The sequence below is a fragment of the Dermacentor variabilis genome, chromosome 2 (genome assembly GCF_050947875.1).
Source record: "Dermacentor variabilis isolate Ectoservices chromosome 2, ASM5094787v1, whole genome shotgun sequence".
NCBI classification, from domain to species: Eukaryota; Metazoa; Arthropoda; class Arachnida; order Ixodida; family Ixodidae; genus Dermacentor; species Dermacentor variabilis.
In genome coordinates this window covers 182,783,373-182,796,309 of record NC_134569.1, presented here as the reverse complement: position 1 = coordinate 182,796,309, position 12,937 = coordinate 182,783,373, and the positions used below count along the sequence as shown (strand labels likewise).

General features: G+C 45.7%; 1 protein-coding gene across 1 annotated transcript; it reads left to right on the top strand.

The window, feature by feature from the left end:
- The first annotated feature begins 631 nt into the window (after nucleotides 1-631).
- LOC142570584 (uncharacterized) lies at nucleotides 632-12,505 on the top strand. The gene is made up of 5 exons (XM_075678955.1): nucleotides 632-645; nucleotides 3,163-3,366; nucleotides 7,023-7,142; nucleotides 11,341-11,416; nucleotides 12,038-12,505. The coding sequence occupies exons 1-5, from the start codon at nucleotides 632-634 to the stop codon at nucleotides 12,179-12,181; spliced, it is 558 nt and encodes a 185-aa protein (XP_075535070.1). The 3' UTR covers nucleotides 12,182-12,505.
- The last annotated feature ends 432 nt before the right edge of the window (nucleotides 12,506-12,937 follow it).

Here is a 12,937-nt window from a genome sequence, read left to right as displayed (position 1 = left end):
ACGAAGGCAACTTTGACTTTTCTTTCTAATCAACCGGGCAATTAACTAGGCCACTTAAGTGTTATTTTTAAAGGGGTGGAGACATCAAAATTTTCGTTCATGCGTTTGTTGATTCAAACGTTGCGTCATGGTTCAGGGAGCACGATACACACAGCGCGATTCATATATATCCGATAAATAATTTAATAATAGCATTATTATACCGAGCGATTTAGGTTTCGGTTTCTGGGCTCCGGGGGATGCTATGACGTCACAGAGGAGGAAACACAACATGGCTTGGTCACGTGGGCCACAAAAAATAGTGACGTAAAACTATGCTGCGTCGTCCGCTGGCGCATACGCGTGCTCTGCTAGCAGAGGTCAACAACTGGCGATTCGAAGTGCATGTCGCGATTATTATAATTATTGCGAAGAGCGACAACAACGGTAAAAAAATATTGCGGCTTGTGAGAGTCGGTGATTCATTCCGAAGTGCCGTTTAGCTTTGAGTGAACCGGAAAAGGCCTAGCGACGATATCGGCGGCGCTGAACGATCAGAGGCGGTGAAGCTGCCGTCGGTGTCAGAGTGACCACTCCTCGGTCGCTGATTGGCCGCTTCGCCGTACGGCTGCCGCACAAATGGGTTCCGGGCATGTCCTCTCTACGGTAAGGAAATCTCGCCGTTCGCGAGCAAAACCGCCGTCGCACGGGTGCCCGCGAACGGCAAACGGCGTGCGGCGATTTTCCGTGTCGGCAACGTGGACGGGCCCTCACATTGAGAAAGGCTAAGCGAACGAGAGACCGCTCCGAGCTGCCGAACTATGCGACTATGCGAGGAGAGAAGCGGACAACACGAACGCCGCATATCCTGGTCCCTTTCGGAGTCGGCCGGTTAGTGTTCAAACGTGTAAAGGCCCGTCCGCACGGCAACTCGCCCCACGCAGTTTGCCGTTCGCGGGCCGCCGTGCGGCGCTCGTGTTGTCCACTTCTCTCCTCTTGTGTCCGTATCTGCACGCTTTCTTTGCATTAAGAAAGGATTTCTATATGCCTGTAGCTGGGTCATAGCGGAGGCTATGCTCGGTCGCTCGGCTCAGCAGGCTCCGTAATCGATATTTCATCGCTTCTTATCATACGTCACGTTTTTGTGCTAGTGTGCTATGACGTCAATATTTTCGTTCCTCCTCTGTGACGTAATAACTGCCGCGCTAGCGATGGGTCTCGACTACGAGAACGAGTTTTTAATGACTTTTTGGAGCTGAATTAAAATTATTTTGAAATGTTTGCAGCGTCCAATACCTCGTTCTGGGTGTCCTCGCATACTGAAGCAGCCTACAACATGCTTTCTATAGCCTCAAAATTTGGTGTCCCAACCCCTTTAAGGTCGTAGACTCCAAAATGCGACACTTGTGAGAAATTTGAGGGCAAGCAGGGTAGCGATACGCGCCAAATCGTTTTTCAAACAATTTAAGCGGAACGCGCAAGGTAAATTACACCTGGTAGCGAAGCTTCCACAGGAGCCCATACGTTCAAATCATGGCGGTCCATCGGCGGTTCATGGGGCTTAGCGCCATCTGTATGTGGTGGGAACACTTCCGGCGGAAGAAAAAATAATGTGATGCCATGTCCGTTAAAAGCAGAAGTGACGTAATTTTGTTTTCGAAGGCGCGAAATTTGTTTTGTTGGCCTGCTTTTGGAGCTATATGTTCAAATGCCCCGCCATTCGACTTGATGGGCGTTTCGAGCTTTCAGCGCGGAAAGCGATGCAGGAAAAGCCAGCCGTACGGTTGTCGAAATCGCACCCCTGCACAGATCATATTTTCTTTGGAGGCCCACGAAAGCTTTAAGTGTAGAGTGTTGATCCTACCGTCGGATGCCAAGCTCGTCGGACGCCAAGCCCGTCGGCCGGCGCAGTCGCATGAAAACAGCTGCACAATTATCTGGCGGTCGTAACTCACAACTTTTGACTGAACAGATTAAGAAGCGATGAAGCTACCCGCGTCACCAAATTCAGACAAACTTCGACAAGCAAGAAGGCACAAACTGTGAGGGGTGGCGTATTTCAACAGGTGAACTTTACGAGCGCGCCTTTCTGCCCATTTCAAGACGTGCATTGCACTGCGAGTGACAGTGGCGTCTCTAACTGTCTCTGTCGCTGTCTCTAACTATTGGCGCTGAAAATAGATGTATTTATTAATAATAATAAAATGGAATAAACTTTTATTTTCCTAACTCGTCACGAACATATAAAATTGACCAGGAAATTTATTTTCGTTGCATGAATCTAATTGTGTCTCGCTTGATTTAAAAAAAAAAAAACCTTTCTTTCTTTCCCAATCTTTGTTCCCTCCAAACATAGTTGCGCTTCAATCGCTGCTCCCATAACCACCCTTGCAGATGTCGGTGACAATCTGTACTGAACCGCTTTTCGCCCGAAGCTTCGCGACCTATTTGGATCGACCTTGGAACGCGCTCGTCTCTGTATATAAAAAATTTAAAAAAGCTCTTTTCCTCGAAGCATTATTGAAAAGAATGTCAAATCTTGGCGTTGCGCAGCAGTTGCACGGCAGTTCTCCCTTCGAGGTAACTGCTGCTCCAGAGAACATCACCCTGACGGATACGAGGTGTCTCAGAAGGCTAGGGCGATGAGCAGCGCCGCCAGCGGCGTGCAGGAGTCACGCGTCGATTGTGGACGAGACATGGCGGTTTGATGGAACGGCGCTTCATCGAGCAGCCCAGCACGAGACGAGACTGTAGGAAGAAAATCCACGTTTTTAGCTTGAACGTTACCGTCTGTTGTTCTCGAACCACTGAGACAGCACCTCCACAAGTGGGCACGAAGCTGCGCAGAAGGCTCAAGCAGCGGAAGTTGAAACGCTGTCCTGGCTCCGCGGCGAAGCCGACCGAGCAGAGGGTTACGGTTACTCAGCTTCTGCAACTAATCGCATTGTGTGTCTGTCTCGCCTCTGTAGAGTCGCCGGCCACCTCCTAATGTGCCACGCGTGGGCCATGCATTCACCGTCAATACAATATTAGCACGACGGCGGCGAGGCAAGCGCATCTCTAGAGTCAGTGTAATTGTTGTCGCAATAAAAGAAAAGTATATTACATTGCGTTTGAGTCTTCGATACACTTTGCGGCTAAGCATACGAAGTTCACAGAACGCGGTTCGCTTACGCGATGCAGGAACGTGGAACGCACTACGCGGCTTGCCGCGGTTTCCGTGGCCTGTCATTTGGGCTCAAAGGTTAAAGATGCCGCCACGTTTGACACAACGTTGATTTCCAAGAAGCCACAGACGAGAACGCCGAACCAGGAGGCGCCTTTGCTGCTTCGCTTGGCATTTGCGACATGTGTCCCTAAGGGGGCAGCCGACAGCCGTGTCAGCGCGTGAGTGACCGGTTTCACTTTTCTCTGGAATGCGCTATATTTCTGGTTTTATGCGTTGCGTATTGCAATCACTCAGTTCAGCCCTTGGGCGCGGCCGGGCAGCCACCATTGACCTTTAGTGCAACCACGTGACGTGACGTCACGACAGCCGGAGGAAAAGCTGGGCCCCAACTCGCGCGGTCGCGCGCGGCCGCAGCCACCACCTGACTGCCGCTCTTCCTGCTAGGGGCGCTGCGCCGGCGCGTGACGTCACGGAGGAAAAGCTGGGCCCCAACTGGCGCGGTCGCGCGCGGCCGCAGCCACCACCTGACCGCGCAATATGCAACGCATTCTTGGCTTAACCAAGCTAAGCCTGGCAATTTTTTTTATCGGATCCCCGTTATCCTTTTCAGTACTGCCCTGTGACCACATTCTGCAGTTTCTACTAGCAGCACTAATGCAATTCTGTCTAAAACGCCTGCCATGCGTTCGACTTTTCATCGCTGTAGTGTGAAAGGGATAACCACCACATCTTGGTTATATACCAAGGATATACTACGTCGAAACTGGAGTGGCTGGGCTATGCATTATCATTGTTGAATAACTTCCCTGAAAGAAAACCCTAAAGAAAGACCGCGAAACTCGAAAAAAGCTTCGCCGGCTTTCGCCGGCAACCTTGAGTCTTGGAAAAAGCTTTTGTTAGAACGTATTGAGAAACAAAAAGCAGGATCGGGAATTTTTCAGGATGGTCTACAATTTTCTCATTTATACATTTGCTCTGATTATATTATTAAACGAAGTTCTTTTTTAATAATAACTAATTACGTAATTAGGTGAAATACATAAAGAGCCTGATTTGCGCCAAGCGATGGCAAACGGCATTACATTGTTGTGTCAAGCTACGTGGCACTTACATATTCTTACGTGAAAGCACACTAAAGAAATATTTTTAACATTTCACACAAGTTACGTGGCACAAATGGTATGTACTGGTGTGGTTGACGCTTGGCATATGTTTTGCAGTTCAAGGCGTTTCAGCGTCTCTAATGTGTTCTATGTAGCTTGGTTATCCTGTTCTTCGGTGATCCGTTACAGTGCATGTATTTGACGCATTCAGGAACTTTTTTAGCCGCCTAATGACTTTGGCCCGTGGTTGTTTTTGGTGATTTTTTGTAAATTAAAGAACACACCTGTGTTTCCTAGTGTGAAAATTATGTGGTATAACAAAATTCGCATATTACGAAATATCAGCATTTCCTGCTCTTCGTATAATTACAGAAATGAGGGCAGCGAAATTCACCAGGAGGTTTCTCTGCAATTACAATATCTTTTTTACAGTGTATATAACGTCTTTCCAGTTTTCTTTAGTTCGAAAACACCTGTTTGTTATATTGCATGAATGATATTGCATGAATGAATAAACTACCACTATAGTGCTCAGCTTTAGCGTGTGCTCTAAACTAAAGTAAGTAAATAAACAAAAAAGTAGGACATCAAAAATATTCGCTTTTCGATTTCACGTGGAAGCAAATCACGATGCTTCCAGAATTTCAACTACAAAGGCTTAATAAAACAAACAAACAAAGAAACAAACAAACAATAAAAAAGATCTTGTACGTGGGGGTTCCAATTTAATGCCGATTACGCGCAAGCTTTCCTGTATATTCAGGAGTTTCTCCATGAGTTCTAGCGCAAGGCATATGCAGGAAATAATGCCACATAATCTGATCGTGCCCCGCCGTGGTTTCTCAGTGGCTATGGTGTTGGGCTACTGAGCACGAGGTCGCGGGATAGAATCCCGGCCACGGCAGCCGCATTTCGATGGGGGCGAAATGCGAAAACACCCGTGTGCTTAGATTTAGGTGCACGTTAAAGAACCCCAGGTGGTCGAAATTTCTGGTGTCCTCCACTACGGCGTGCCTCATAATTAGAAAGTGGTTTTGGCACGTTAAACCCCATAATGAAGAAATCAAAGGAAAAGCGTCGCATTTTTGGAATCGCAAGAACTCTGAAGATAACTGCTGACGGTTCGTGGCATTCTTTGGCATTTCAGAGGAGCAGATGGTATTTTAGGAGTAATACTCGAAGTAAGACGGCCATTTACCACAATGTTTTATAAAAACGACATTGAACAACATGGTCAAATGTCGTCTCATATAGAAAACATTTTCTAGAGAAAAAAATTCTACTGTCTAATTGCATTATCTTAAAAATGTCTTTAGAAAAGTCTTTAGAAGAATATAAGAATGTATGCTTGCTTTGTAATACCAACATTGTTTATATAAAGGTAGCTTGTGTTTCGAACAGAAATTCTATAGAAAGCAATAATACGTGTAATTTATTTTCAGACTGTATTCACAAGTGTTACTACGTTGTAATTCTGGGGCCCTATAACGTAAAACTGTTCCAACATGTTTTTATTCCAATATCCTGACGTCAAATTTGCGTAACCGCCGATGCAAGCATCGGGTGGTCACCCGCAGGGTTGTCTGAACAGACCAATCAAACGCTCTCCTCGTTCATAGGAGGTCACTTTTGTTTGCTTGAAAAACGAATAACATTGCCTGCACTGAGCGGCTTGTCTTATCAAATTGCCTCACAAGAGCTGAGGAGCACGCTCGAATGGAAGGCGATTCGATAGGGCCGAGCCACTGCACTGAAAATCGATAACCGGATGATGAGGGTGGTGCCGGCGTCTGCGATTGGTCCGCTTTCCCTCACTTTGCTTGCGGTGGCTCGTCGACAATCGCGGCCGCATGCAACGGAAGCTTACGAATGACGCTAAAACGGATCCTCAGCAAAGAAGAGTTGGCCGAACGAGGTCGTAAGCATGCCGAAAGTGCTCCAAAACCTTACACGGCCACGCAAAAAGCTTTATTACACCCAAATAAATCCATGACCTCCGACAGGTGCCAGTTGCCAGTGCCTGAGCGCTCGGCGGCAGCCATCTTTTATTTCTTTCGGAGCGGGGTAGCCTGCGCCTGTTCAGAAGAAAATTCAGTTTTGTTCGGCATATTAATGCATCTTTATCGCGTACTCGTAATTTTGACGCGGTGAATTCTTGCGGTTTTGTGACGTCGCGTGAGAGGCAGGTGAAGTGGGCGCAGCCCGAAGACTTTTAACCAATAGCCAAGGGCTAATGGCAAAGAGGCGTCGAATCAGAAATAACTATTTTTCTTTTGTTCGGTCAAATCATGCATAATCCGTGTGTACACGTTATATCAGACGAAAAGCTATCGCGGTTTTCGTGACGGCGCGTTAAAGACAGGTGAAATGGGGGTGCTCCAAAAAAGTTTTGACCAATCACGGAGGACTGATTGCAGAATTGGAATAGAAAAGTTTGGAATAGTTTTACGTTATAGCGCCCCTGTATAGGACATCAATAAACGTAACAGGAAGTTCGTATAAATTCGGAGGAAAGTTAACGAGCGTTGTGCGACGGGTGCGTATTTGTTTTACTCACGTTTACAATAATGGCGACGTTTCTACTGAACTCTCCACGTTTGTAGAATGAATATAATTTAGTACTGCGCAGTTTAAACTCTTTCGTCCATATTTTTTTAGCTGGTGGACGTTATTGATGGCATTCAACGAGAACCCTAGTTTCAGAACGTCGTCCTTACGCAGCTCCATGCCGCTACTACCGAAGATGACCGAAAGCTTTGTTTTACTTCCAGGATAGCTCAAGAGGCTCTCGACGGGCAGCTGAGCGCAGCTGAGGCGGACCAGGTTCGAGTTTCCCAACATCTCCGTAAAGAGGTGCTGGAGCAGCTTTCTAAAATACAAATGGTGCCAACGTAAGTAGCTTCCGGGCCAATCCTTCTTTTTCATTCAGGCAGATACACTTTATGTTCGCCTACAGCAACCGGCAAAATCTTTAGGTTATAAGGCTAGGGCTCGGCCACCTGGTTTCTCATTTCAACTTCGCCTGTTAACAAAAACTCGCACTCACCCGCGTACTTCTTCGAGCATCCAAAGCGAGTGGGCGCAAGGAAATGGGTAAATAGCTTCCTCTGCGCACTTCAGAATTCATCTGTATTCCATAACAAAGCTAGGCCATAACCACAGGCTTCCAGTCTTCTCTAACGTTGCGGGACTTGTCAGACGACAGTCCCTGCTGGTGGCAGTGCTCCGGCAAAGCGGGCCTTTTGCGATAACGTAGTTCTTCATGATATTCTGTTTTTCTTTTTTCATCGAAGCTTGGGTAATAATGTTAAGAAATATGGCAAGTAACGTTCGCTATGCGCATGGGCCGAGGATGACTTGGCAAATATGGAATTCTATTCTGCCAGTAGACAACAACACTTTGTTCACTACAATGGCTGTCATGCCGCCAATTCAAGGCCGCAGCGCTTCACTTCATCGAGCGGATTGAATGGCCTGACGTATCTGCCTCTACAGCTGCCAGGAGCTCATCCGCTAGTGAACCGAGGCTTTGGAATGATCGGCGCAGGGGAACTGTAGTAGTATGCGCACACGGTAGAAGCACTGGCTCCCAGAAGACGCTTCGTCGCACGCTGACGCCGACTAACTCGCACGGGAGGCTCCATACTCACCTTCACACCATTGTTCAGAAGTAAACAGAGATCACACGTCGTATGCGGGATAAGTAACTTCCACTAGGTCTGTGATTACTGTCAGCGGCTACTTCTGACCTGACCTTGGCGCCTTCCGAGCTTCAGATACGAGGACGCGCGCACTAGACAACTCCGGAGTGAAAATGCTGCTGGAAAGAGCGGAGGCGCCGTGAGCATCGACTTCGCGGAAATGGGAATATCGATGGCACTCCCGTCATTTTGATGGCAGACAGTTTGGAGGTGCAGATGCCGCGCATGAGCTTAAGGGCCGCTGTGAAACTCCTGTTTCGGGTTGAAGGCTTGAGCCGTGAGTATTTTTCAAGGTTCAATGTAGGCCCTTAACCTATGACATCTAAATACGAAATAGGTTTGGCACCAAGAGGTGTAACGTCCGGTTTTTTGTCGTACGTTCGAATAGCAAACGGCTGCAGGCGGTGCCGGGACCCGGGCTTCCAGTTCCTGCAGTTCCTGCTGCTGGAAAACAGTCTAGAGTAAAGGCAGCAGACGTGTGTGACATTGCATAATCACATTCCAATTGCCCGCAAAGCTGTTCTTATTTATCAATTACATTAGGGAACGCAGTTCCTTGCAATTAAACCAAATACATGAAGATGTTGCTCACCTATCACTCGCCCGTTTGAAAACTTGCCGGCATCTAATGCATTCGAGCAGCTTCTTAAGGAACCTTTACAAAGGCTATACTTGATCCACACGCGTTTGGCTTCGCATACATATCTATGATGCTGTTTGCCATGTTTGCACTGAATTGAATTTCGGTGACGTTCATCGTTTTCTTAGCAATGCGGCATAAATATTGCGTCCTTCGTAAAACTCAATTAAAACGCTACGAATCTCTTCAAAACGTAATTGGATGCTAAATCCAAAATTATTTCACACGCTTGCAACTTCTGCTACATATTACCTAGAATGGGACCCCAATTAAGGCTTTTTTAGCTCACCAAAGGACACAGAGAAGCCTAATAGAAACCTGTACAATATACAACGCATTCAAATATGGAAAAACAACCAGGGTTCAGTAATTATTTTCAACGCTCCTAATTGGGCTAGAAACGATAATGTTTCGTCATACATTGCACATGAGATTTACCCATATATCGGGCATATGTAAGCTTGTAACGTGAACTTCTTTTCCAAGAATGCTAGAAAACCGCGTAAGATGGCCGTACAAGGCTTTCGAGCAGTTGTTAAGGAATTTTTTACAAGTACTCTATTGACCTACACAAATGCAGTTACTTCCTCTCCCTCGTTCTATCCCCAATTTTCAAGAAATTTGATCTCGTTGGCATATACAGTTCTGCCCGAGCAACGGGATAAAATCGGCACCACTCGTAAAAGGCATCCATAATCCTGTTAACAGCGCAAAACGTAGACGAAACGCGAAACGAGAAGACGACGCCACAAGCGCTGGATTTCAACAACGTTTATTTGAAACACGGCTTCTTATACGATTGCCCACACGTGTCGCAGTCACGTGATCGCACATCATGTGAAACACGCACTTTTTCTTTTTTTGCTCTCAAGATAGTGGTTGTACGTGCAAAAGCTCAAGTTCTTTTTTTGTCAGTAGCAAGGACGGCGTGCTAACGCATTGGTCAGGAAGTCTGGTAATCTCGGCTGCCTCAATTATCTCCCGGACCAGCTGGTCATGGAGTTTCTTCACAGAAGCCGTGGTGTATTCAATACCTTTGAAATGTGGAAAAAAGTACATAGAGCAAACTTCAACATGCACAAACGAAACACTAAAGGAACATAGCGTCGAGCAGGCTAACAAGAATCTAGGTATCCATGTCAGGGATTGCCCCTCTAAAGCTTGCGCCGCAGAATTCAGATGGCGTGAAGTGCTGAAACACAATGACAAGCTGGTCCGGGAGATAATTGAGGCAGCCGAGATTATCAGACTTCGTGACCAATGCGTTAGCACGCCGTCCTTGTTACTGACAAAAAAAAGAACTTGAGCTTTTGCAAGTACAACCACCATCTTAAGTGCAAAAAAAAGTGCGTGTTTCACATGATGTGCGGTCACGTGACTGCGACACATGTGGGCAATGGTATAAGAAGCCGTGTTTCAAATAAACATTGTTGAAAGTCAGCGCTTGTGGTGTCGTCTTCTCGTCTCGTGTCTCGTCTACGTTTTGCGCTGTTAACACCAGGACGGAAAACCAACAAGCGCAAGCTGGTATTCTAGCATTCACAATGTTCCGGTTCGGTCGCATACATAATTTCTTATAAAGCCTGCAATTAACCAACTCACTTCAAACTTCGCCTACACATAACCAATAATAACCATGCAATTATTTTCGCTAAGCATAAACATGGCACTTCGTTTATTTCACCAAGGACACTATAAATGTACAAAAAATCGCTTGTGTGTTGCCAATGAGAATAAGAAAGAGAACTAGGGCTCAGTAAATATTTGCAACTCTCCTCATTAGGTCGGAAACGTTAAAGTTTCGCGGCAGAATACGCTTAATATGCCCCCCAAAAAGCCATGGCCACCCAATATAAAGCTTGTGTAACGTAGGTTTTTTTTTGGGGATACTTGGAAAAATAGCTGATAACGGCCGTATCACTATTTCGATCACTTAAGTAATGTATTTATTACAAATGCTGTATTTATTCCACGCGCATTTAAGTTCTCCTATTTGTCCACCATATTCATTCCCTTATTTTCGCTAAGCTTGATCTCGGTGGCAATAATAATTGTGGCAGGGAACTGCCATAAATATTGCACCTCTCGTAAAACACACTCACAATGCTCCGGAGCATTTGCATACGTAATTTATTTCAAAGTTAACCTACACGCTTAGAACATTTTGCCTACAAATAGCCTATAGCGCGCACCATTTTTATACCTGATGTAAACTTGGTGTAATGTAGAGCTCTCCGAGACCACTACAATATATTGCGCAAGAAAAGACACAAACACTGTCGAGCATTTCCTAAAACAATTTTTTTACAAACACTGTGTTTGATCCACAGGCACAGGCACTTAACTTCGAATACTGATGACCTTAATCACCCCCCCACCCCCCGCCCGCTTTTGTAGCTCCCCGACTCCTCATATAAGTGCTACTGCACATCATGCTTTGCATTCTGTCCACGTTCTTGAATATATTAATCAGCTTTGCATTTTACTACGATCCAGTCAGGAAGCACTTTAGTGCAACTCACCTATCTCATTGATATTGTTTTCAGCTACACTTCCACTCACTAAGTCGCTGTTGGTTGTCGCAACCTTCGCTTGATGTCTGATATACTTGGACTCTTGAGGCAACACTCAAGGTTAAGTATCTATGTGCTCGGTTGCCTAAGACACGCAAGGTGTGCGTTACAGAGAGATTTTATATGTTAAACCGAACGACCACGTCGAATGTCCTGTATCTTTTATTTATTGCAGGCAAGATGACTTCACGAGAACGCTGAACAACTTGGCCGTTTTGCATATCGTGAGAACTTCGGATGAACTGGAAATCGTAAGTACGCTCGTAATGCAGCCACTGTAAATGCGCTTCATCGCCGCCAAAAACGACCATGAAATAGGAGAAGCTCGATGGCACATGATTGGAGTGTGCGTTGTCTGTGACGCATTCTTAGAAAAATTGTGATTGGCAAATGTTCTGAACGCTGCATATATAGATTCCGGAGCTGCATCCACATAGGGATGCGACCGATTACTTGACGTTTGGGCGGACATCCGCAGGTAGGACAGCGCTTGTGAAACTAAGCGCCTCCCGATAATGTGCTACAACATTGCCTTAACTTCTGAAAAGTGTGGTAAATATTTCACAGCTGGAAATCCACAACACTCTTGACAGCAGTGTTTATGAAAAAAATCGAGTGCAAGTATTATCGAGGACATAGAAAAGGGCGGAAAGAAGCATTACCAGCTTGAAGAAGCAGCATCCACCACCAAGCACGCGAACGACCGGCTATGGCTGACTTCTGGATGCGCTAGATGCAATTGCTGCGAAACGGTGTTCCTCTCTGATGGCCATACCGTCTACGTCGAATATGTGCCAGCGCTGCTTGCAAGAAGCGTCACCAATCCGTAACATTGGGCGGTGCAGACTGACCGCCTGTTATCGCTATTTCAGGTGACGGAATACGCAAGGCGCAGTAATTTCACCGACGTTGTCACCGATCCTCCAATGAAAGACGTCGCGGACGGCGTCTTCGTTCACGCTCCGCCTTTCCAGACGCCCCCTGCAATCCAAGCATGGATAAACGACCAGCCTTAGGCGGTGCTGTGAGAGGCCGGATGAGCGCATAGACCTTATTTCATTTGGCGTAACGTAGTTTGTCAGCAGTAATAGTGCAATGTGATTGTCGGTCCGAGAAAGACGAACTGGTACACTACACTTTCCGCACAATCTTTTATCTGTTAGCGGCCAGTATTTTTGATTTGGATGGTAATATAGTATCGTTAACTGAGCTGTAGATGCGATTTTATGTACTTTTGCTCTTTCAGTTCGCTGTTATGTGGTGTGGCGATGTGTTATTGTGCAGAGCTCTATTATGTGCTCAAGCGAAAATATTTCATGCTAGCACATATTTGATATGCATGCATTACATTAGCATTTTCAATCAATCAATCAATCAATCTTTATTTAGCATTCATTCATTTACAAAAAAATGAACACTAGGACAAGAACTAAAAGCTGCTTTTTTGCAGCTTGACAAGGTTCTTGCCCCTATCTATGACAACGGGGACAGAATAATGTTTGTACACTTTAGTGTGTGCAATGCACAAATGTATAAGTGAAAAACTTGTGAGGCTAAATGTACAATCAGTGATACAAGATGATACAGTACAAATGACATATATGAATATACACTATATAACAGAAATACATATTTATTTTCAACTGCTGTAAAATTCAACATAGAACGTTTTCTTGACATGCAGAAACATAGATAGCAAATGAAGATGTGCGTAAATTTCTTGCAGGTTACATCCTATATGCGAAAATGCCATCAAAATGAAAAACTACCTA